Source organism: Takifugu flavidus, chromosome 8 (genome assembly GCF_003711565.1).
Source record: "Takifugu flavidus isolate HTHZ2018 chromosome 8, ASM371156v2, whole genome shotgun sequence".
Classification (NCBI taxonomy): Eukaryota; Metazoa; Chordata; class Actinopteri; order Tetraodontiformes; family Tetraodontidae; genus Takifugu; species Takifugu flavidus.
In genome coordinates this window covers 5,240,622-5,266,125 of record NC_079527.1, presented here as the reverse complement: position 1 = coordinate 5,266,125, position 25,504 = coordinate 5,240,622, and the positions used below count along the sequence as shown (strand labels likewise).

The 25,504-nt window shown below is 42.2% G+C and overlaps 1 protein-coding gene across 2 annotated transcripts; it reads right to left on the bottom strand.

The window, feature by feature from the left end:
* Window positions 1-103: 103 nt before the first annotated feature.
* prkar2aa (protein kinase, cAMP-dependent, regulatory, type II, alpha A) lies at window positions 104-24,362 on the bottom strand. Of its 2 annotated transcripts, none has more exons than XM_057039987.1 (11): window positions 23,677-24,362; window positions 22,545-22,820; window positions 9,206-9,241; window positions 6,842-6,978; window positions 4,981-5,087; window positions 3,319-3,460; window positions 2,915-3,016; window positions 2,671-2,745; window positions 2,505-2,570; window positions 1,972-2,110; window positions 104-1,359 (listed from the first exon to the last, which is right to left on the bottom strand). In XM_057039987.1, exons 2-11 carry the CDS (start codon window positions 22,789-22,791, stop codon window positions 1,235-1,237), a joined length of 1,176 nt encoding a protein of 391 aa, XP_056895967.1. In that variant the 5' UTR covers window positions 22,792-22,820; window positions 23,677-24,362; the 3' UTR covers window positions 104-1,234. The 2 variants fall into 2 exon arrangements, with proteins under 2 accessions (XP_056895967.1, XP_056895968.1); XM_057039988.1 differs by having other exon boundaries at window positions 23,523-23,677.
* Window positions 24,363-25,504: the final 1,142 nt, after the last annotated feature.

Below are 25,504 nucleotides of genomic sequence, written 5' to 3'. Positions count from 1 at the left end.
CAAATGTTATTCTGCCACCCAGTGGCTGGGAGTGTCATTACACCGCACAATTTAATACGACCCCATAAAGGTGACAGATGAACTACAAAATTCAACAAAGACATTGTTTTAACAAAACGTTTACTTTATTTTTTTCCTTTTTGACATTTTTATTCAGGACAACTCATTCAAAGATAAACAAGGAGAAATAAGCACTATTGTTTTTATTAATTTTTTTTTTCTGTTCATACATTTTTTTTCCAGAGATGAATGGTGAATTTTAACAGATTTGGTCAAAGTAAAACAAAGGAAAAAAATGAATAATAACAATACATTAATAATTAATTCAATACAATGAAGTGTGGCATCCATGACATAATGACAACCCAGAAAATAGCGGGTCGTTATGGTTTTCATTGTTTTTCTGTGATACTGCAATAATCACCAGCACTAACTCAAGTCAATCAACAACAGTAGAGGAAGAAATGGAGTGTGCCCACAAAGTTCTGCACCCCTACCTCCAAAAGAGGAAACACTTTGTCTTAAATTTAAATAATATTATATCAAAGCTTCTGTTTTTCTTCTCATAAAACATTTCTAAAACTTATGTCTTAAACTTTATGCTTCTATTTTTAAGCTCATTTTCCTTCTGAGTTTTGTCTTTATTTGAACACAATGTGTTGTTTTTGCAAATGTGGTAACCTGTGGTTTTTCAGGATCTGTACCTGCGTGTCTGTCCCGGTGTGCGCCTGTTGTGTCTGGGGCTTGTTGGCGTGCTGATATAGATGGAAAGCCTGCACCAATTAAGCACTATGATGCGTTTGTGACCATGTGAATGGAGAGGGTATATCTCTACATTAGATCTTTGAATTAAACTGCAGCAAAGAAATTGTGCTGCAAAACAGGGGCTGGCTCAGTTGACAAGGTCTGTGGCCTCTTGCTTGCTCTCTGTGTGTTTGTGTGCATCTTCGGTGCACTGAGCTAGTATGTGCATGGGGGAGTAACAAAGTGAAGTGGCTTTTTAGTGCCTACAAAGGTGTCAGTGTGTATGTATGTTAAATATGAATGTGTGTCGTGTGTAAAAATGCATTCATACTGGATAGGTATTTATGCAACCGCAGATGAGCCAATTTCTCCGAGGTCTGCCCGACTCGTGTAAAAGCTTACTTTGAGCCCAATTTGTTTGTGTGCGTTTGTGTGTCACTGTGTATGTTGTAACATAGTAGTAGAAGGCACAGAGGGTGGTGTGGGAGGCTCAGTCTCTCAGGTCCATGCTGGAGCCAAACAGGGCCACTAGCTGTTCCTCATAGTGGGCGATGTTCCTCTTCATGATCTCCTTACAGGAGCCCAGGAGGCGCTCAAATGCCTGCACGTCCACGACTGCAAAGACACAGAGAAGGACACAAGTTCAGATGTGTTATATCATTCAGGGTTACTGGAGCCCGTCTGTTTGGGAATAGACAGACAGACACAGAGACCCAGCAGCAATTTAGTCTCCAGGTACCCAGAGAAAACCCACAGACACTGGGAGAAATCAGTACTCATGTATTCTAACACAAATCCATCATTTCCTGCCGCCTTTCTATAAATCATCACTATTACTACAAAAAGAAATACCTCAGATTTTGAAGCACTGATATTAATTTCTATGTAAAGTTGTATAATCTAACAAACTTTGCCGTGACAATCTCAGAAAAAAGAGAACATCAAGAGTGCTACAGAGTATTTGTTGCTGCAATATAACTGACATTTAAAAAAAAAAAATCACTCAGTATTGCAGCAACAATGTCAACAAGTTGGATGAGTTGCTCTCATTAAGTCCATGACAGACTGACCTTTGTCAATAGACAGTAACAGCCAAAACAATAATGCACAAAATAAGCAAGTCTTTTTAGCATTAAAATCAAATATGCAAAACTATCAGACACTGAATAATGTGTGAGTTTAATCAATATTAAAGTGATTTAAAGGAAGGAGCACATTTAGTCTCACCCAAACACTTGACATCACCCACTGCGTAGGCCGAGGCTGCTCGGGGCTTGTTGGTGACCAAGGCCAGCTCCCCGAAGTACTGACCCCTGCTACAGCGCGTTATTTCCACCTCCGCATTATCTGCGTGGCCTGCTTTTGTCTGCAAAGAGAAGGGGGGAAACAGGAGAGAGGAGAATTAAATGTTAGGTGTCACTCGGCATTGTGAGGGTATTCTTTTTCCTGCACAAGTGAAAAACACTCAGCAGGATAAACAGACAATAGTGATTCCTCCTGTTGCTAGGCAAACCCAGGAAACACTGCTTGTTGGAGCGTGGGCGGCCACTGTCGACGCGCTCTTTCAGAAGACCACCTGCTAGAAGAATGCGCCTGAAGGTGGCTCAGATTTAAATACCGTACATAATATATTTTAGTTTTATTTTAACCAGATCTATTTTTCAGGCTTTTGCTGCACCAGAACTTCTGTAAACAACGAGAGAGGTCTAACGAACAGCACAACTAATACAGAGAAATTTGGGAGGCAAGAAGCAGCTTACTTTACTCTTCATCATAATCTTGACCTCTCCAGACTCAACAATATAGAAACAATCAGCCTTGTCGCCCTGTGGAGAGAGAGAGAGAGAATAAAGCCTTACAGTATAAATCAGTAGTATGTACGGTAACTATTTGGTATAATACCCAATTTCCTGATATCCATCTCACCTGTGTGATGATGCGCTCGCTGTCTGAGAACTGCTTTGCTCCTAAAACATCTACTAGCTTCATCCTCTCTGTTACCTGGAGAGTAAAGATGGGGCATGACAGGTCAAACTTGTGCCATTTCCTTTGCAATCAAATAAATCTCTTTTTCTGTTGCGAGAGTTAACTGAGGAACCAATTTCACAACCAGTTTAATTGACTGGGGACAGGAACATAAAAGAAATTGAGTTAAAAAACACCTACTGACCTCCAATGATTTGAGTAAAGGGACCGACTCAATGAAAGTCTCATACATCCTCCTCTTCTTTGCATTGTTCTTCACAATGAGTCTACGAAAAGTGGCACGATCCTAGAACAAAATAGGTGCACTTAAGCGACCATTTAGTTGCCTGCCTGCTCTAGCATGACCACGGGGTGGCGCTGCAGCTGCGTAAAGCCTCCTGCTCCATTCATAGATTATACAACTCCATTCTTAACCTGAGTCTGCTTTGCTCACTTCAGTTTTATGGTATTTATGTTCATCTAAACATTCTCACAATGACCAAAAAAAGCAGCCTGAAGAGTGTTTTAAATTCAATCTAGACATTTAAACACAGTAAGAACAAATGAGGAGATCACGTGCCATTCCAATTTCTATTTATATTTCCTTACCAGTCCCCATAGAGCTCCTTCTTGGGTGGCGATGATGGTGGCAGCACGTGGTGTGTTGTACATGAGTGCTAGCTCTCCAAAGCTGCCCTTATTGTTATACTGACCCACGCAATTCCCTGATACCACAATGTCAAAGACACCCCTGCAGAACAGAGAAGCTTTAGAAAAACAACAGACCAAAATTGGAGAGACCCAAATCTACGACACCGCGTCAAACGGATGAGTTAAACTAATGTTTGTTTGGTCACACTTGTTGGTAAAAAGCCTTAATGCAGCACAGTCCACCTGACGTTAGTGTGGGGAAGGTCTGTATTACATAAACAGAGCAGCTCCCTGTGACCCCCGTCCTCCACGTCTGGTTCAGGATTAAAGTTGGTGAAGGTAATTTGCATCTATGCTGTTCAACAGGATTAACCAGTCCTGTTGTAAGATAGTGTGTCCTATTGGTTCCAAAGAGAAGCTAAAGCCAAGCTGGTAGATCCATTTCAATTGGATTAGGACCGCTACACTGTCCTAGCAGATCTACCAGGTTTGGCAGCTGTAATCATACATTTCCCCAAAGCTCATGATCCAAGACAGACAAAATGGATGTTTTCTTTAAATGTAATGTTAAAACAGCTGTGTTCACTTTAAAAACCAAGGTCCGCCTTTAAAGTCACCCTAAAATCCAAGTTGTTAGTGAAGCTGTTAAGGAGATAACGGAATCTGCTCTGGACAGTCCATCCTGAGGAAGACTTCTCCTGATTCAACCAAGTCTTATTAAAAAGAGAAAGTAAACATGACAGAGCGGCTTACTGCACAACTGTGACGACAGTTACGCTCGTGCTCCAAAAGGAGAAAATGAGTCTAATATGAGGAGAACTCAAAAACAACTGAGTGACAACTTCCTGAATGAATATAAAATCAGAAACGTGCACCGTTCAGGCTGGTCTGTAATAACCAACTGGCCGGGTTTATGGTCTGATCCGAGCGGTCGACACGTTGTTCTGCATTTCCTGACATTAGGGAGCCTCTGTGGCTCCTACAGACCAGGGACAACCCTCAGGAAAGTGTGGAGCCAGGCAAGCGTGCTGCTCTTAAAGGTCATCACATTTGTCTTATACAGGAAGTATGCAGTGTTAGACACACAAATAGAAAATGCAGGAAACCACAAATGAAACCGCACCATTGTGTTGAACTCAGCCTCAGAATGAACAGAGGCCAGTGTGGGTTTAACACCGATGAGCAGATAGGATATTTGTCCTCTAAAGAGAGTTGTAACTCAGATCAGGGAACATATCTCATTCATAACCATAAAGATAATTAATCGAAGATTCCAACAAATGTGACAGCTATCCACAGCCCAGAAATAACATATCCTGTATTCCCGTTTACACTAGAAACAAGACGGGAAAAAGAAGCAGCCTTCAGACACACTATCATAAAGAGAGGACTGTAAACAGGAGCAGACAGCACAGCTAACTGGCAACACTGCTAATACGGTAATCAGTTTCTAAAGGCCATGCTACACCATACTCTTAATGAAATAACAGGATTAAAGGAAGACAAAGATCCTGTGGGGAAGATATGTTCTGATTTTGCAATAAATATTGTTCTTAGCCTCTCTAGCTTACCACACTGAACTTTCGCGACTACTTTAGCACTTTCATAAGCTTCTCTTACCTTTCGATGACATAAAAGTTGTCCCCGTCATCTCCTTGGTCGATGACGTGCTCCTGAGCCTGAACCCTGGACTCAAACATGGCATCTAACACCTGTGAGAATTGCTCCTGGATGTGGGGTGGAGAGGAAGGATGTCAGACATCGATGTGATGGAAAAAACAAGCACCGACAGAGTTCAAGTTGTAGCTAAACGTGGGATGGACATCATGTGCGTGCCACTCTTGGAGGGAAACAAGATGAACTTTGATTATCTCAAAGGGGAATCTGTGTGAAAAAAGGCTCTTTTTTCTGTACCATCTGTGGGCTACACTTCCACCACAGGAACTAGTTCAGTTTTGTTCTAGTGAAGGAAGTTAAATCCACAACTGCTCAGATAGTCACACTTCAGCATTCTGGATCGTGTGTTGTTCATGTAATTTGCTGAAATGTGAAGCCTTGATAATGAGGTGGAGGCAGACAACAACGGCCCAAGTGACCATTTAAAAGTAGCTCTAAGAGCGCCGAGTGCCCAGTACAGTTATAATAGCTGACACTAAAGAGATGTACAATTATCAGATACCACAATACGAAGACTATTTCCACTATTGTCATTACTCGGGACTCTTACCCAACCCCCGGACCCTCTTCCACCCACCCCACGGCATTCTCCTCTAACTACTCCCTTCGTAATCACCACCAGCTCCTAAACTCCCAACTGTCAGATCTCATCTCATCCAAACCCTCCACCTGCCAGCTGAACCCCCTCCCCACAATTTTGGCCAAAGCTGGCCACCCTTCTCTGTCCCCCTCATCTCTGCCCAATTTCATTCCTCTTTCACCACAGGAACTGCACCATTTAAAACCGCACCTCCAAAATTCTCAAAAAATAGATGCCACTCGTCTTCACTCTCCTCTTTCTGGCAACAGCCTGTATGAACAGCTCTGCTCTGGGTTTTGCCACCTTCGCAGCACAGAAACGGCCCTCATAACAATCACTAATGAACACCTCGTGGCAGCCGATTCCAGTTTACTCTCCATCATCTTGTCACCCCACCCTCCTCAATAGATCATCTTCCATCGGCCCCTCCCATTTAACTAGTGTTAATGGGATGGAAATCATTCACTTCCCACTCTTCCCCTGTCACCTCAGGAGTGCCCCAGAGCTTGGTCCTGGAGCCCCTCCTAGTCATCATTTACCTCCTAAATTCAGGAACATCAGTTTACTCTCACACTTCAAATCACACTTTCTTTAAATCTGTTAAACATTCCCTTCTCTCTTTAATTAGATTTTTTTTTTACATTCATAGTGTGTATTTTGTGTATTTTATTGTGTGCGTCTTTTTTTGTACAGCGACCTTGAGTGCCAGAAAGGCGCCTTTAAATAAAATGTATTATCATTATGACGACGACTAAGATGTGTTCTGCAACTTAAATCTGATCAGTGCCAATGCAGTCTGAGAGCTCACTGGGCTCCAGATAGTGACTAATAAAAGCAGGTCAACTTAGCTTCTATAATGCACCCAAAAAACTAGAAAGTAGAGAACAATGACTGAATTGTTCTGTGCTAAATTTACACATGCAATGTTTAACAAGCCCTGCAAATGCATCATCTGATCTGACCAGATATTAGCTGCTCTGTATGTCTGAGTCCAGAGGGAGCGAATGGATTTCACAAAACAAATGACAAAATAAGTATCCCCCGCAGCAGTGCAGGACTGATGTCGCTTGTACATTCCCTCCATTAACAAAAATGAATTGTATCCCATTACTGGTTGGGACATCTTTATTTTAAGGGTTTTAATATAATGTGCTTTTTGCCCAGGCTGTAACCCAAATAACAGAAGCTGCTTTAGTTGTTGTGCACCACTTTAGGTTTGCTTACCTGATCTAGTGTTTTGAAGAGGAGAATGTCTCTGCAGGCTTCCTGCAGTCTGCAGCGCTGCACATCTGTTTTTGGGTGTACCACTCTTGGCTCCGAGTCCTCGTCGTCCTCGTCTGGGTTGAACGCCTCCGCACACACTGAAGAGAAGACGCGTACGGTCCATTTATACATTAAAGCCAGTGTTCATACTGGTGTTATTGCAACAGACAATTTACACAGGTTCGGCCAGTGTGACAAAACTCTACAAAAAAGTTAAAAATTGACAACGCCATTAAACCAATGGAGTAAAATTCATACAACACAGATCTGCTGCCTTCAATGCTTTCCTATTTAACAGAGATGTTATAAAACTGCTCTTATTCTGCTGGAGATCTGAAGAATTCAATGAGATTAACAGGAAAATAGCAGGTTCCAACTGGCCTCAGGTCCAGGCCAAGAGAAGTCAGATGACAGAATTTAGAGCACGTGTAGAGGAACAAGCACTGCATTCAAGTTCTCAGGATAAGGTTTAAAGTGATCACAGAAAGAGCAGTTCTGTGTCTGAGGAGGACAATCAGACAAAACAGATTCTAAATAGATGCCAAACTCTATTTATACTTGTGCTTGCAAAAGATCCAGAGAAGACAGAAAAAGAGAAAAGAATAACGGGTAGATTTGAAACACATGAGAAAAATGTGAGCCAGGGACCTGTTGGGTTGGAAAACACTCAAATGACAGCCAAAATTGGCCCTCTTCCTGATGGAATATTTATTTTATCCACACGCCATGCCACGAGTGGAGGGATTATATTTTAATTAAATCCAAACTGGTGGATTAAACCAAGCTAAACATAGCAAATTAACTACCTTTGTATGATTATAATGACAGGACATCATAATCATGACCAGGCTGTTGTTTGTTTACCTAGTGAGAATAATGCAGACATTTATTATGACTTTGTTACTTTAACTTTAATATTGAAAACAAGGTACGTGGCTTATCTGTGATTTATCTGACCACGGGTCAAAGGTGTGAAGAATTGACTTAAGCACAAATATCTTGATTTAACTGTTGCACTAAAGTCATTTCTTACACTTAAGTGCTCTTTTTACATAGCAAAATACTTCTGCTTAATTATTGTCATGCTCTGATATTTGTCTCTGCTCTGCGAATGCATGTGCTCATCTCTTGAACTAATCGAAGACTTTGAGATTTGCAGCTTAAAGAGTTCTTTCAGGTGACGCTTTACCGCCAGATTAACGACCCCCTCCTGACGCAACTGCCCCAGTCTGAGTAGGCAGTGGCTTTTAGTCAACGTGCACGTGTTAGACAGGAACGTTTCAGCAACCCTGACAATAAGGGGTGTTCATACTCCAGAGTCACAGAATGTATTTTAATCTGGCATTAAATAGACGCAAATGTTGGATGGACAATAATGCATTTGGGGTCTTCTTCTTTAAAAATGGGAGACATTCAAGTACCTTAAGATATGTTCTCTCATTGCTGAACACAGAGAACGAGGAAGAATGTGCGATAATCTGCAGTGGTCAGACTATTAAAGCACAAGATGAAGAAATGTAATTTAATTCTAGAAGAAAACAACTAATTATTTCTGCAAATGCATTTTTCAAAACTACTGACAGAGCTATTTGATATTCTTTACTTGCAAGTATCAATAAAGATAATGAAATAACTGGGGATCTGGCTGACACCAGGGCCCATTATTATTTTGTGCCTGTTGGCATGAAGTGTTACATAAACACAGCCTGACTCACTCCGTTATCATATGGCCACTTTCAGTATCTGCATGTGCTGTATCATGAGTTCTGCTGTTGGTATGTCACACCGCTGTTGGTGCTAAATAGCTGCCTAATATTTCATCTTGTGCAGTATTTTCCTAAACTTTCTCTATCTTGCAAATGTTAAGTGGAACCAGAAAGCGTGACTTCAATAACTTGAACAAATTGACGTGCTACAAATGAGCTTTTATCTGGCCGTAAGGCAGACAACAGGGTCAACAGAGGCAGTACAACATCTGCTGACACACCCTGAGCATCATCAACAGCACTCTGGCCAATGACGACAGGCAATTAGTCCCTTGTACACATACCAGAATGACCAAGCACGAGGGAACAGATGCGCCTAAAAACACTGCAGTGATCCTTCTAATCACATTTCAAGTGCACAACATACATAATCCTCACTATGCATGTCCATTACTCTACCTCAGTACAACAGAGTGCTGCAGAGCCATTTATGCACCGACACTTGTCACTGGCAACGTTGTCCCTGGCATGGATTACACTTAAGGGACGTGACGTCAGACACAGACACACACACACACACACACACACACACACACACACACACACACACACACCTTACCTGACACTCTCCTGTTGAATCTGCTGGGTGGTGGAGCTGTAGAGGAGAGAGAGAAATAACATACATTTTTAGGAAAATGACCTGAATACAATAGAAAAAAATGTAACACTAAACAAGAAGTGTGGTTTAAAATGGTATATGCCATTTCTGTTCGCTTAACTGTAGCTTAAAATAATAAACCATTGTAGTCAGACGTCCGAATTACTGGGACCTCTAAAACATCCTAGGCTGAGAGTGCTTCCCGGAAAGTTCTCAACAGTGGCGGGAATTGGGTTTAATTTCTGCTCTTTACGGCCACATGACACCAGGCAGCATTAACCACAGAAGCAACCGAAACACTGCTTCAATAAGGAGAACACACCAGGACGGCATCGTAGACAATGAGTGTACACACAGCAGTGTCTGTACAGCCTCTCCTCTCCTACCTATCCTATCCTCTACATGTCCTCCCCCTTCTCTCTCTTTACCCAGCCGGCCATCAGCAGGAGGGTCCCCCTACATGAGCCTGGTCCTGCTCAAGGTTTCTTCCTGTTAAAGGGGAGTTTTTCCTTGCCACTGTTGCTTGTCTGGGGTCAGGCCCTGGGATTCTGGAAAGCGCCTTGAAACAATTTTGATTGTATAAGACGCTATATAAATAAAGATTGATTTGATTTGATTTGATTTGACACAGCAGTGTCCACAGGTGGATCTACAGAACATGTGATTATGAGCAGAACTGTTCAGTGTGTTTGTACTGTGGTCTTTACTCTTCTTGGGGTACCTTGACTTTATCAGAAAGGTGGTATCATAATTCACACAAGCAGCAAATGAGATCAGGGTGCTAAACACCTCCCTTTAACATTCAGCTGCTACTTGCTTCCCCACACATATCCGTTGTGACATTATTACCATCTTGTCAGAGCCCATTAGATATAGATTGTGAAGAAGGGAGCCTGGGGCGAAATCGCACATGCACACCACTTTTTCCTGGTTACCTGGGGAGATAGAAGCTAATGCTGCACTCTCTGCAGAGGTAGTCCTTACTAGCTCCTACACAGATAAGCATAAAGATTAGCTTAGCTCAGCTACTGCTGCAGTGAGTGATGTTGCGGCTCAATGGGTAATACTGCATCTTTGGGTGACAGGTTAATGGTAAATCTGATTCAGAGGTTGTGATGTGTACAGCAGTGGTAAGAGCAGATCCACTTCTGATGAGGGTCACAGGCAGACGCACACACTGTTCAACTACATGCCTCGCCATCTGTCTCAAACTATTTTGGCATCAACACCAAAACCTCTTGTATCATTTCATCTTCCCAGGTAGAGATCTTGTTTTCATTGCTATGGACAGGTCTTTCTTCTTTATTCCTGTTTATTTGTATTCTTCTGTGAACAGGCTAATCATCAACACACCCACTCATCGTTATGCAGGCTGCTCCAGAGGCTGTCCTCTGCTGCATTCAAACAAGGGATCCACTCAGCCCTTGGACCAGGAAGCATACATACCGGTAATAAAATCATGGTAAATATGTAGATGTAGAAACGTATGCATGCGTTCACCAACAGTCTGTCAAGAGACTTTTACCACTAAGATGCACATATAAAATTTCTTTTCTAAGTAATGACATAAATGCAACAATAGCATCACGCACAAAAAAAAAAAAACATACCAAAACCTAGTGGAAAAAAAACATGGAGAAAGCCAGTAACCTTTCCATCTTCTCTGACACACATGATCCAGTAGGTCAGAGTCATATGTAAATTATTGAGGCCCCAACCTGCACAGCCCTAATTAGGTTAAGAGAAAAAAACAAGCTGGCCCAAAACTGGAAACCAAACTGGCCGACCTGAATGAACCCAACAGCTTTATGTTTGCTATTCACTTACTCCATTTGCAGCAATAAAACCACAAATGTAACTCTTCCAGGTTCGGCTTCATTCCTGGATGATGCACGGCCCAGCTGATGTGTGTCGACTCTGATGTTCAACAGTAGTTCAGCATTTCACAGACACCCTCTTATGTTGTCATTTACCGTCTGTCACCCAGCTGGGTGTCTCACAGGGTCAGCTGTTGTGTTGCTCCCAGTACACAACGCTTCTCAAATTAAACAGACCCACTTCTACCTCTACTTCCGATTTAATCATAAGTAAACCTGTCAATTAGAGTAATTAACAGGGGGGATATGAACATTTCTAATTTATTTTCCCTTGTTTCCACTCCCCCTGCCAGAAGGCCACATTCCAGACAGTTAAATGATTTGACTTTATGGTCAAATGGTCAAATCAATGCCAGTGCTGCAGCCAAGATGAGAAAAGTGTGCACACGCGTGCACACCACACACACACACACACACAACACACACACACACAACACACACACACACACACACACACACACACACACACCACACACACACACACCTAAAGGTCTATAATAAGGCTAAAACAAAGCAGGTTGGGCTCCTGAACACTTTACTTTTTCCCCAAATGTAAAACGTGTTGTTTTGTTAAGTCCTCTTGATTCATCGTGTGTCTCATTAACATGTGTGACAGTACAACTGTAAAACGAGATGAATGCAATGACCGAAACCCAAAACATTACGCACGTTTCACAATGTTTTTCACACGTTTTAAATCTTGTTCAGCCCTCGCTGGTGGACGTAAAGGGTGTCCACAGCAGTCAAAAAAAATAAAAATCAATAACCAATCAACTGGGAGTTGTAATAACCGCGTACATGTTTGGGTGTGCGAGTCTGCGTGTGCGATGTGTGAAGTGCTCTCTCTACAGTCATGTGAATTGTGTGTTGGGGGGGGGGGCAGTAGTGACAGCGGCTGTATCAAGTGTATGCCTGAAGTTGCCTTGGCAACCTAACAAAAAGATCTCATTGCTATAACAACTATGGAACCCCCACCCTCCCACTTCCCCCATCTGGGATGCCCCCTCCCTTCTCCTCTATCTAATCCAAGTTGTACATCATCCCCCACCCCCGGCCTCTCCCTCCATCTCCTCCTTCACACCCACTCATTGATATAACAGTATTTTCAGATGGGAAGAGAGTGGTGGAGGGAGACAAAAACAACAGAGGGTTAAATAGGGGTGATGAGGAGAACTCTATTGTAAGGTGATTAAAGGGAAAGACGCTGAGAAAGGGAAGCAGAGGAAACAGAATTACAAATGCAAATATGATTAGAATGTTGATCCGGAAGCTGCTATGCATGTTTGTTGATAACAGAAAGATGAGAGATTAAAAGACAGATGAAAGTATAAAAAAGAAAAAAACATAGCCGGTAATTCGACTATGCCATCAGCGTAATGTAGGAGGAAAAGAGAGCAAGTCATCCATTTGAGTTTAGTGTTTTCCATTGATTTCTGCCGCAGCCAGTCTCAGTGTGCGACTCCGTCTGCCTGCCCGCCGTTCATCAATACATCAGCCACTTAGCTTCAGGGGAAACCAAAGCATCAATTTACCCACCCTGACTGAATATTTACATTTTCAGACTTTTACCCTGTCTGGCAAGAGAACTGTTACATTAGTGACACCAACAGAATATGTGTGTGTGTGTGTGTGTGTGTGTTGTGTGTGTGTGTGTGTGTGTGTGTGTGTGTGTGTGGTGGGTGGGTGGGTGGAGGTGTGATAAACAGAAAGCTTTATAATAATTCACCATTTTGACAGGGAATGAGCTATTTGGAAGCATCGATCTGTTGAACAGGATGAATTTTGGTTGCATAAATGGCAGAAGAGGTGAATAATTGTGGGATTTTGTCTTTTACAGACACTTCCAAAGGAAAATAAATGCAGAAATGAAACGAGCTGGTATGCTGCTGTGTGCGTTCCTCCCCTCGCTGTGCTGGTGCACCTCCCTTCACCTCTCAAGGTCTGATTGATAACGTTAAGGTCAGATCTGGAACAGGGAACCTCCTCACGTGTTGCCTCTGCTGCAGAGCCACCAGCCTTGGGCCTCATTACCAGTCTGTTGCTATGCACTGACACAGAGCTTAATTGTGTACTTATAGAGCAAGACATCACCAGGACTTGTGAACCTGCCAAGACAAATGCATATATATGCAGTGCGTGAGTATCTCGTTCTCTATCTCGTACGCACACGCGCGCTCGTGCACTTGGCACATATGAAAATAGAATCATTAAAGCACATGATCAGCTCTACTCTCCCGGAACACACCCACATGCACACTGAAATCCCTGCAGAATCATGCTTTTAAAATGTGCACGTGCCACTTGCTGCTACAGAGGAGCGAGGGGTTTCTGGTTTCTACACTAGATTTAACAGGGGCTGATATAAATGTGATAAATATAACTGTTTGAGTCTGTGAAATGTAAATATTTAATAGTTGGACCCGGCACTTGCCAACAGTCCTACCTAGAGCAATAATGGATCACCAGGAACATTTAAACCCAAGGTACAGCCTGTGTTTAAGCTTCCCCCCCTAACACGTCCTCTTCCCCAGCAACGATTTATCTGGTCAGGCTGTATATGTGCTCATCTGGGCAGTGTTACACACAGATTGTACCACAATAAAGCCAGTAACGTCTAACGTGAAGAAAAATGAATGCTTAAAAGGGACACACTTGACTACTGGCATGTAGCTGATACAGCAGAGGCAGCAGACAGAAGATAAACTAGCCATTTAAGAGGCATAAGACTCCAGGTGAAACGCACCGGCAGAAGGGCGCAGGTGTCAGAGATGCTGATACATCAGGTCGGCCAGCTGTGGTGCGTCACACATGAGCCAAATTACAGGTGTGAAGCCAAGGGACAATTACCGTCTCTGCTAAATGAGACCCTTACCAAATGGATGCACGTCCACTCCAGAGCTCAATAACTGGATGGAACAACAGAACCAAACTTTGCTGCTTCTAGGCTTAATCAGAGTTTTTGAATGAATGCTGGTGCCGCAGCGATGTCACGTGAGAATCAGCTGTAAAACAGGATAACAAGTCTTTAAGGTCAGCTCTTTGGTCCTCCGTGACCTTCAGCACCTGATTTTCCAGCCTTTGTGTACAGCCGGAGACAGTGTTGTGTTTCATCGACAACTTGCAGTTGGGAGGCTGCCCGTGACAAAAAACCCTCAAAAAAAATAAACCCCAACACATTTTAAAATAATTTTGTTCAACAAGTGATGGACCCAGTTTCCACTCCCAACCTTGCCCCTTTTCTCCCCATTATGTTGTTTATTATTATTTTTATTATGCTGATACCCATTAAATGCCTCACAAAAACCCAAAGAGAGCCAGTTCTCTCAGCTCCCTCTGGTATATGCGGTTAGTTACAGGAACACTCGCGTTCCTTGGGCATTTTGGTCAATCTTGTCTCACAGAATCTATCCACCTCTTTCCAAATTATTCTCACGCTCGTCTCTGCTTTAGCCCCTGCTTCCCACCGCTCCGCTCCCTTTCCATCTCTCAACTTCTATTATTCTTTAACTCCATTTCCCTCCCACAGAACTCGTTCTCACCCTCTCTCTGGTGTTCTCCCTTCCCTTGTCCCATATGTGACTCTCTTTCAGAGTATCTCATCATCTCTCCCTCTCTCTCTTCCATCCATTGCTCTTCAGAGTATTTCAGGCCTTATAAGGAAGCAGCCAGTCCTGCTCACAGTCACACTGGCCTTAACCCTTTCCCGACCCTGCTGGGGTGGTTCATGGTTCATGCCATTAAACATCTTTACACACGACCTTCACAGAAAATTACATCGGATGCTCTACAGTCCACGTCGAGATGGATCTACGTAATGTTCTGGATCAAACTTTATTTTGCTAATGACAGCATTTTCAGACCACAAGTTTTCAAAGCATACATTAAAAATTTGTAACAGCATGGCAGACATGAACCAGTTTGTAATACCAGGCTAAAGTCTCAGAAGTTTGACAGGAGATCCAGTTTTATTTGAACCAATTTTTCTTGCTGGGACAAATAATGACATAACAATCAAAAGACAATGGCCAACATTGTCATACACGGATTGGCTGCTCCATTGGTATAATGCACCAGTTTTAATATATAAACTATATAATATAAACAATGATACAATTGCCTTCTTTCCAACAGTCAAGTGTAGAAGACCCTCAGAGACCTGGTGTTGGAGGGACGCAGCATTTTTAATGTACCACTGGGCTGTAACATAAACACCAATTTGGCCTCCAATTATATGACCATTTACAGTCAGAACATGCTGATCCTCCACGCTCTCCAACGTCTGTTTACAGTTGGATCATCGAATGCAATTACATTTGAGTTGGGTCTTAAAAGATACAACTCGATGTGTTATAAACCTTGTCTGAAAAAAACACTACACTTTTGTTACCACAGAGGTACTTTCAAACGTACTTTTACCTCACTCACTCCCTCATTTTAAATGGATTGATTGGAATCAACATGAAGGAGCTAATTATATATATGCCCATAATTAAATGTTAAACTAAATAAACACACTGAGCACAGACCTCTGCCAACAAGGTCATCTCCCCATATTGTGACAAAACTGTAGCGTAGTATGGAATAATATAGGAGACTGCTTTAAGATCAAAGCCAGGGGGTTTGACCTTTAAAAGGCCAATGTCCCTCCCGACTCCAGAACATCACCCAAATTTAATCATCTGCCCCTTGGCAAAATATGATTTCCATTTATCATTATTTACAGTCAGACGCAAAGACATAAACACCAGCTGTAACATAACCTTGGCGGAGGTTACTCTAACGCAACTAATGAACAACACTAGTTTAATTAACAGGGGGGATATTTTATTTCAAATAATGCAGCAAATGCAGTCAAAATTTGCTTGCATCTGTTCAAGGTTTCATTAATAGATGATGTTTAGTCACAATAGTTGGATTAAAAACTGAATTATCTGCTAGGATCTTGTCCTCATCTATGGAGTGGCTCTTCTCCAAAAATAAGTGGTTAAGGAGATGACCTATTAAACTCATAGGCACTGACAAAAATGATATAATCCATAAAAATGTAAACTAGGAAACTAAATCAAAGATTGGCGTTAATATATTTTAAAGTAGAAAAAAAATATCTATTTTAAATACATTTATTTCCGCTGTATTCGTCAAACCACCAGCCTGCTTTGGCAATCTTTACATATGAACAAGGAAGTCTGAAAGCACGATTTATTTTGCCAACTTGCAAGCAAGGAATTTGAAAGCAAATGTAAATGTTAACACTACGGAAGCACAGTATCCAGGGAAATGCAAGATTAGGATTAAAGCTTCTTGTATGGTAAAGATTTGGATTTGGCAATTGCAGACACATCACTGCTGGTTCCAACTGACAACGCAAGTGCAAACAGATCTGTTGGAGCCAGTGGTAATTTATGTTGTGCAAATACCCCATTTGACCTTAGGGGTGTAGTTTTCCTGTTTAATTAGCAACTGCCCAGCAACCTCCCAGCATCAGGTGTATGAAAAAGGGTAGAAATGAGTAGAAGCTGTTTGTGGTATGAGGAACACAACAGTTCTTACCGACACGCTGTTTTATTTTTGTGACTATGCGTTTTCATCCCCGCACAGTATTTATTTTTTTTGTCTAGAATCGAGTTAAGTTCAACCCTTCAGCCACCATTATATGGCTAATTAGGTTTCTTTATTTTGGGGGATGTTCATGACATGATCAATGGGCCGTAGTATAGCTGTGGGGGGGGGGGGGGGGGGGGGGCTCCAGGGGTAAGTAGTTTCTATTATTATGTCCCAGTAATGACAGAAAGAAAGGACCTTTACATTGAGATTTGCTCACTCATCAATAATGACCAGATTAAATGTACCCTCAGACACATATGTCCCGCTGATGTAACTGTAAGTCTGTCAGTAAAAGCAAAGGGGAAAGAGGACTTAAATGCGGAGCATAGCCTATTTAAAGCTGTGAGCCGGACAAGTGCAACTGCGGCCAACACACACACTGAATGTGTGTCCCTGTACCCCGCTGATCATTTGACATAAGGAGATATTTGATCAATATTTCGTTGATGCTGGAATGTCAACCTTACTAAGAAATAGAAAAAAAAAAAAAAATCACTCATCACAAAACCATCATATAGATATTTATGAATATCCAAATGCAGGCACAAGAAGAGAAAAAGCCTAAAATCGAGAAGCAAAATCAGCCCGTGCTGCTCCTGCAGTGCTGTCCCAGCGTCAGTAAAGTGTGAAATTCCAATCTGCCATAAACCAACAGTATCCATGCTGTTTTTGGCCCAAAATATTTACTGCTGTTGTGCTAGCTAGAGAAGCATCTGTGCATAATTGCTGTGAAGGAGACAGAAAGCTTGTGGGCAGCTATCTGAAAAGAAAGTGTTTCAATTGCACACCGGAGAAGGAGGGAGCTGTTCCACAGTTTACTTTGGGGATGCCATGAATGGATTGAATACCACAGTTGCAGAAGTTAATCCCCGACATCCTAAACTATTAATACATATCATAAACTATTCACTCCTACTTGGGAGGAGTGTTAAGGAAACAGCTTGTGGCCTGTGATGAACTGGTGACATCAAAGGTGAAATTTAAATAAAGTGTCAAAACCTTTGGGTTATTATTGAATGACACAAAATTAGTTAATCTAATCTAGATTTACTTTATTAACAATTTCCTCATGCTGTATCATGCATGTGTAATATGGTCACTGCGAGTTTAATGAAGAATCGGTCACCGTTTTAAACAAATCTGAGTAAATGAGGTGACCTGACTGATTAGTGTGTTCTATCATTTGTAGCCGATGTCCCATGACCTTTATAATAAATCAGCAGACATCAGTGAACAGTAAATCTTTCACACAATCGTTAATTCTGGATCTGGACTATCTCACAGCATCACAGCTACCTGGAAATACATAAATATGAGCAAACACCTGATAGCAGAGGCAAAATTCTGTCACCTCACACCAACTCATGCAACACGGCGTTCCAAATAAACACGTGAAGCTTGTGCAAACAGGCTTGTGCAGTAGGAAGGTTCACAGAGTCTCCAAAAGCTTTGCCAGTTGAGTCTAATCACACACTGTTAGCTGTGAAACTATAGGCGTTTACTTGATTTAATCTCGCAGCGGCAACGTTGAGTAACGAAGCACTGTTGTACTGAAAAGACCCCTCGGCCCCATAAAGCGTGAACAAATTTACTGTTTGCACTTCCTGCAGAGCTCCAATTTCTTTTTTGTTAGCTAAACTGATAATAAGTATTTCAAATATGGATTTCTTTTCTGCCAGTAATAGTGTCATGAGATGTGATCACGCATGGCGAATGTTGAAATGTTAAGCATTTAAAAAGGAAATGCAATTATTTTTCTTTTCTAGGGAAGTGTATAATTATATATATATACACAGACAGGTAATTAAATGAAGGTCTTAATGTACCTCATATACAGAGACAGAACCAAAGTGTGCATGAAAATACTGGCATGTTGGCATGCCTCCCAGAGGTACAATATATGGTTGTTACATATATGTGATCCTGACAACTACTACAGGTTAAAATACAGAGATTCATGTTCTTAATATTCAAAGGTAAATGGTTCCGTCGCCACACCATCTTTCAAGGTGAAATACCAGCTTGCTATATAGAAAACGCACACTGGGGGAGATTTCTAAATGAAACAGGAGGTAGCAGGTGGATGCTGGATGGTACACTGCATTTCCTCATTTTAATGTTGTAAAGACAGCTAAAAGGAATGAGGAAGCACTGATAGCAGTGATGAATATCAGTCAAAGTAAGCAAACCAGATGGCACCACTGCTTGTTGTTTCATCTGGCGCTTCTTCTTTCTGAGTCCAACGTTTCTGGTTGGTTCGCTGGCGCGGGGATATTCACGCAGTTTGGCTTTTCTCTGGGAATTAGAGTGACTTCTAACGCCCAACAACAAGCATCTGCGCACGGTATCGCTGCGTTCCTGCATCTACACCGTGAGATCGGACCAGCTGATGAGCGATTAGACCAAGAGAGCAGGAGGAGGTCATCGCAGGGCGGTGATCTGAGCCCGAGTCTTGTCTCACACAAATACCTGTTAAGTGTGTGTGTGTGTGTGTGTGTGTGTGTGGAGGCATTTGACAGATTTCTTAACAGTTAACATCCAGATGTCTGACTGGCAGCAGACTCGTACAGATTCTGATGTGTGATTTCAGCGCAGTTCTCTATGTGGGGCCAAAGTTCAGGGCTGAGTGTAATGAAATCCAACAGTGGATGACACTCTCCTGTCCCTGAATTATATATAATCCCCGTAGACAATGACACACACACACACACTGCCTTCTTTTGTCATCCATAACCATTCTGAATTGTACTCAAATGGAAAAATCTTCATTTCAGGGGATGCCCTTTTATGCCCACTACCAACACGAGCCTCATTAACGGTGTTATTTTAACAGTCCACAACTTTGGTTCATTACCATGACAGTTCAAAGGGGGATTTCAAACAATCAGTTTCCATTTGCTCTAATTTTAAATCCTCTCATTCTCTTTAGCTGCTGTCATTAGATGTGTGTGTGTGGGGGGGCTGAAACAATTCATTGGTGTCCTTCAGTCATTAGTTCTCACAACCCTGGGCTGAACCCTGCTGTCTCTGACTAATCTGTTAGCACCCCTGGGACCCCGTCTGTTTCTTTGTTTGAACACAGAATCTAACTGAAACTAGACAGAAAAGTCAAAGGAAACACTTTTACATATCAGAAACCCCTTGTTTTCAATAATATGTTTGACTTTTTATGCTTTTTTTCATCATTTCTAGGTCGATGCAGTGACTTTAATACGAAATAAAATTAAGAAAACCACTTCAGGGACCTTTAACAGGCATCCGAGAAGAAGAAGCTGAGAACTGTGTACAGACTTTGTCTCCCTTTGTTAAACAGTTTAGAGCCGGGTCTTAATGTTGCTGTGGAATCTGGCAGTAAAGCCAAACAAGACGCACATAAAATATGATTTGGATGATTTTGGAGCATACTGTACCATCACAGGGAATACATTACTCATATTTAAGGGAATACATTACTCATATTTAAGGCCTTTAGCTGAATGTTAAGCATCCGTGTGATGTCCTGCTGCACATTTGTACGAAGAACAGAAACGATTCAACGGGAACAGAAACAAGACAACAAAGTGTTAGAATGAGTAGTGGGAGTTTTATATTTTATGCATGCAACAAATCTTGTGTTTTACATAACCACGATGTCACCGTGAAGCTCTCTAAACAAACGCACTGTCGTTCCATTAAAACTACAAATCCCAGACAGACTCTGAACCTCTCAGTGCACCAGCTGTCCTTCATTGTACCAGAAGTTATTTTATTTATGACCCTTTTTCCAAGGCTATTCTTTTTCCCCCTTCGATAGAAAGAGAAAACTGAAGGGAAGAAAGAATGTTAGGAATATATTTATAGAATGTGGGATTGTATTATGGATTATGGCTCGATCCAAGAAATACAACCAACGCTTGTGTAAATTAATTCAGGCGGCAGATTTTGAAACAAATATCCGACAGACGTTCATTCATTCCTGTCGCCCACTCGTGATTTCAGGAGTTTACTTTGTGTTTATCTTTTGTGTGGATCAAGCTTTGGAGCACGTGCTGCTGATCGGATGACACTACACCTATACATGGTGGCTGCAGTCAGGCGGGATCACGAGATGCCTTTCATTCTCCCTTCAGAATTAAACCTGCCCTCGGGACACCGTAGATGAGCACGGCTGCTGAAGCTACTTTACCGGACGCCGTGTTCGCGACCTATAACATCCACTCTATAGCTTCTCGGGCCGCGTAACATCAAAAACATTCCTATGTACAATAACACTGAGACGAGGAGTTGATTCATGCCAGTTAAAGAGCCGTTGCATGAAAGTTTGGATGTATGTCCAGCAGTTGCAGGATCTCTTATCTCTGACATCTGTAGGCAAACTGAGCGCGGTCTGAGATGAGATGCTGAAGCACGTGCGTTTTTTGTTGAATAGTGCTGGTATATGGGTGCCCTCATTGATTCAAGGTGCATTATGTGGGGAAGTCACACGCAACCGAAGGGGAAAAAAATAACTTTCATGTGTGTCACACCCGCTCAAGACGCTGTCGCAGTCAACCCAACGCTCTGTGTGTAATCAGCACGACTGGTGTCAGCACAGCCTCGCTTTCACAATGGGTCAGCGTGTGCTGATACTGAAGCGAAAAAGAGCGTCATTCATCCACGCTGGCGCAAATTTAAAAAAAAAAAAAAAAAAAATTCTGCTTGATTTGGAAACTCACATGTGCTATTCCTTTTTAGCAGGTGTGCCGCGGGATATCTGATCTGACATTATGGGCCACGGATGCATTGCCCAATACTCAAACACTTGACAGATGCAACCCTGAAGTCAGTCATCTTGGTTAAACCCACTGAGAGAAACCAGAAAGCACGGCAACAGGCCCTGGCTCCAGAACATACTGATGTGATCTAAGCAATGCTGAGCTCAGCAGAGCAGCCGGGGGTCGAGTTAGAGAGCGGCTTATATCTTCTGCCAGTCTCTCAAACACAGAGGAGCAAGCTGTGTGTGAGAGCTACGGCTGAGCTGCGAGATACAGTTACAATAAAGCCTTGCGTTTGGCGCCATTTACATACATTTTACTTGGCACACGTCTTTTTATTACCCATCTACTAAGACTGTTGAGCGCAACTGATCGTTCCTGGGAGCATAAATTCACCTGTAGGGGAATCTGATTCAGTCGAGTCTGATTTTGAATTCCGAACAAGAGGAAGAGCAAACAAGATAGACACACGGTGCAGCATTTTTCATACCAAAACTTTAGAATCAATCCACAACTTCATCCCAGTTCCTTACAACCACAGTGGTAATCCATCCTTTTGAATTCTTTATGAGATATAAATCTAGATGATTGAGCTAAAGTGCCTGACCAGCATGTGGGTAATTAGATTAATTTCTAAGTGTAGAGAAAAGAAACGCATACTAGCACTGCTCTATTTGGTGTTGGGGAAAAAACATATGGTAATTAGAGAAATGATACGTGGCCTATTCATTCATTATAATAACTTAATAGGATTTAAGAATGAATGTTTTAATTTGGGCTTGCATACCACTAAAGGACACGGCAAGATAATAAACCTGTTGCTGCATGGTGCACGTGAGTGATTATGGCTCCGGACCGACTCACAAGTATATTACTGTGCACAATAATGGCTCACAGGCAAAAACCAAAACTACACAGTCACATGGTCTGTATAGCAGGATTAGTAAATAAATGTCTGTAGCACCACAGGGCTGAATCTCAGGTTAAATAGGTTTGAGATGATTCCATCTAAACCACTGACAAATATACTGACACAGAAATACGTCACCCACATTCTCAACGTACAGAACCGAAGCATCAACTTACGTTCAAAGTCAGAGTCGTCGTCTTCATCGTCCTCTCCATTAGACTCTGTCTGCATTGGCTCCCCGTCAAACATCACTCCTTTCCCTGTCTTGCCGGCAGCGCCAGACCCATCCTGACTTTTGGTGTCTCGCAAACGGGTGTAGTACTGTACTGCAAAATCCACCAGGTCCGACGGCCTTTGTCGTAGAACCTCCACAGTGAAGCCCTGCAGCAGCTCTGTCAATCCCACCGGTATCTCAATACTCATGGCTGCGCCTGGCTCAGTCTGCAATATATCTATGGTAAGAAAGAAAATGGGTCAAAATGTATTTTGGTACAGCTGCACCGAGAAGCTGTCAGATGCCCTGTGGTCAAGAAGTGCCTCATTATCACTTTGATATGTGAATATTGGACTTTGCTATCACACTATTGCCTGAAAACTATAAATGGCTGATGACAGCTGTGATATGCAAACGAAAATGCCTCGGGGAGGAAGGGTAACAGCAGAAATACACATCAAGTTTTACAGTTGCACACATAATTCAGCAGTACATATGTGGCATCGTCACCCAGGGGCCACTTTATCGAAGGCTGAGCCAGGGAACACACAGTTCCAGCAGCTGCACAGAAAAAAATATGAGCCAACTATTTGCTACGGGGAGCAGATAACCGGCAACATTGGTTAAATGTTAGCAACATTAATGACACTTCCTGACATCATTGCACGCCGAAGTGTTAACTTGGGTGGGTGGCCGGCTGGAACTGGCTAGCAAAGTAGCTAATCGGCTAATGACCATGACAACCCAGTCATTGCGTCGTTTATGTCACAAATACATAACTAATCAACGCAAGTTAACTTGCCATACTTGGGTTAAAAGAATCGCTGCCGAAAACCCATTAAAGCCGCTGCTCCACAGCAGCCTCACTTTCTTCCAATAGACATTAGCTGTCGTGCTAGTGAACGTTCCACCTTCAAGGAAACCCGTACCGTTAGCTTACCCAATAGAATGGCGCACCGGCCGTAAACGCTAGCGATAAGATGCACGCAGTGCTAAGTGTCCACCTGGGAAAAACACTGCCATGCATGCAGAGCTAGTCATACCAGACTAGTAAGCATTTGTATAACTTGCTATGTTAACTGTACAGCACTTACGTGAGATTCAATCTCCCCGGCTACACTAGCCAGACCCTCCTTCTCTTCTTCTTCTTCCTCCTCCTCGTTCTCTCTTATTTCGTATCTTCCTTCAGCTGATCTCTTTGCCGGAATAGTGTAGTTAGTCTCCCCGCATAGCACACTCGTCCACTGTCAAAGCCACCAATGTTTCGTTGGCGTCAGACAGCTATGGTTCTGGATCTATTTTGGCTTGCAGTGAGGACTAAGGCGATGCTGCTAAGTTAAGAAGAAAAAGCACTCGACTTCGCCGCTGCAGCTTCTTACGACGTTCACGCACTTGCCGAGGGTGGGACTTGTAGCAGTGGATAGCTGACAGAATAACTGTTCGACTTGCTAATTACTTAGCAAGTGCATTTATTTGGCAACAACCGAGGGACTGCACTGTCTTCGAGCCTGAAGAAGCTTGGGTACGTCGGCTACTATAACCCAGTTAGCGTAACAAATCCTAATCGCGGTATTAACAGTGCTAAGCCTCACTGTCGCCGCGTCAAACCCGAACTCCGGAGAATCACCCTTTTTGGCGTTATCCCAACAGTGTGGATGCAAATTGTCTTAAAGCAGAGGAGCAAAAAATACTAAAAAAAAAAAAAAAATCTTCCCCCTCCAGATGAAGCGCTCGCACAGTTCAACGAGCACGAATTTACCAGCCAAAGCTGCTGAGTGCAGGCGCAAAGGGGCGTTCCTGTCATGCCTGGACAGACACGCCCCTAATCGTGATTGGCCCTTCCACCGGAAAAGGGCGTTCCCTTCGTGCCTCTTGAAATTGGGTCCTAAAAATCTAAAACAAGTATGTGGTTGTGGATAAATATATCAATGGTTCTCTGTAAAATTAGAATTCCCACAAATAATATTTGTAAGAATATTTTTGTAAGGCTACCATCACCGATGCTGTAATGTTGGCAGGGAGAAAGGGGCGTTCCTGCCGTGATAGGGACGGATGATAAGTCATGTTGAGAACACCACCCACCTTTTTCTTCTTCGTCACTTTTTATTTGTTTAGGCCACCCAGCGGCCATTTTCTACTGAAATATCACAATAATGTTGTTTGTAAATACCAAATACATAAACACTAACACGTAGTAATTCTAAATAATGTAATTGTTGCTCCAAAGTCTGGAGGAAGAGTAATCTTTATTCTGTTTGCAACAGTTGCTTTCGTCTCTTTAAATAGTCCCAGGTAATTTTTTCACTGAAACATTTACCAAAAAATGTTTTGGGATCTTATTTGTGGTCACATTGTGTGGATGTACCATTATTTATTTTTTTGGGGATCATTGTCAACATAGTGAATAAACAGTTACATCAAGTTGGCACCAGCCAGGTACCAAGGTTTGCACATCCATCCATCCATCCATCCATCCATCCATCCAATTCTCTTTAATTGTAAATCTATAAATCTTGTGTATAGTTTGACATCAAAGGCTATGAATTCATGGATGATGGAAGACTACTCTTGTATAACTCAATCTAATCTTTTTATTAACTTACATTAACAATAACAATTTTACCATACCAACTACCACAGTAGTAATACTCACCCTGCTAACCTATGACACTCAAATGTAAGTTGAGTGATTGTGGTTGACATTAACCAAAACAAATTGAATATTGGGCCATTGTAATACAGGGTAACATAGTTGCTACCTAGTATTTTATCATGGTATGTTGTCTTGAAACAAATCTTCCTTGACCTTTGATCTCTTCCCAGCTCCTGTCCTTTATAGGTAATCATATTATGGACGTATTCCAGTCAGTCATCAGGACAGGACATAGCACGGATTCATTATTGCTGATGGCCTCTGATACT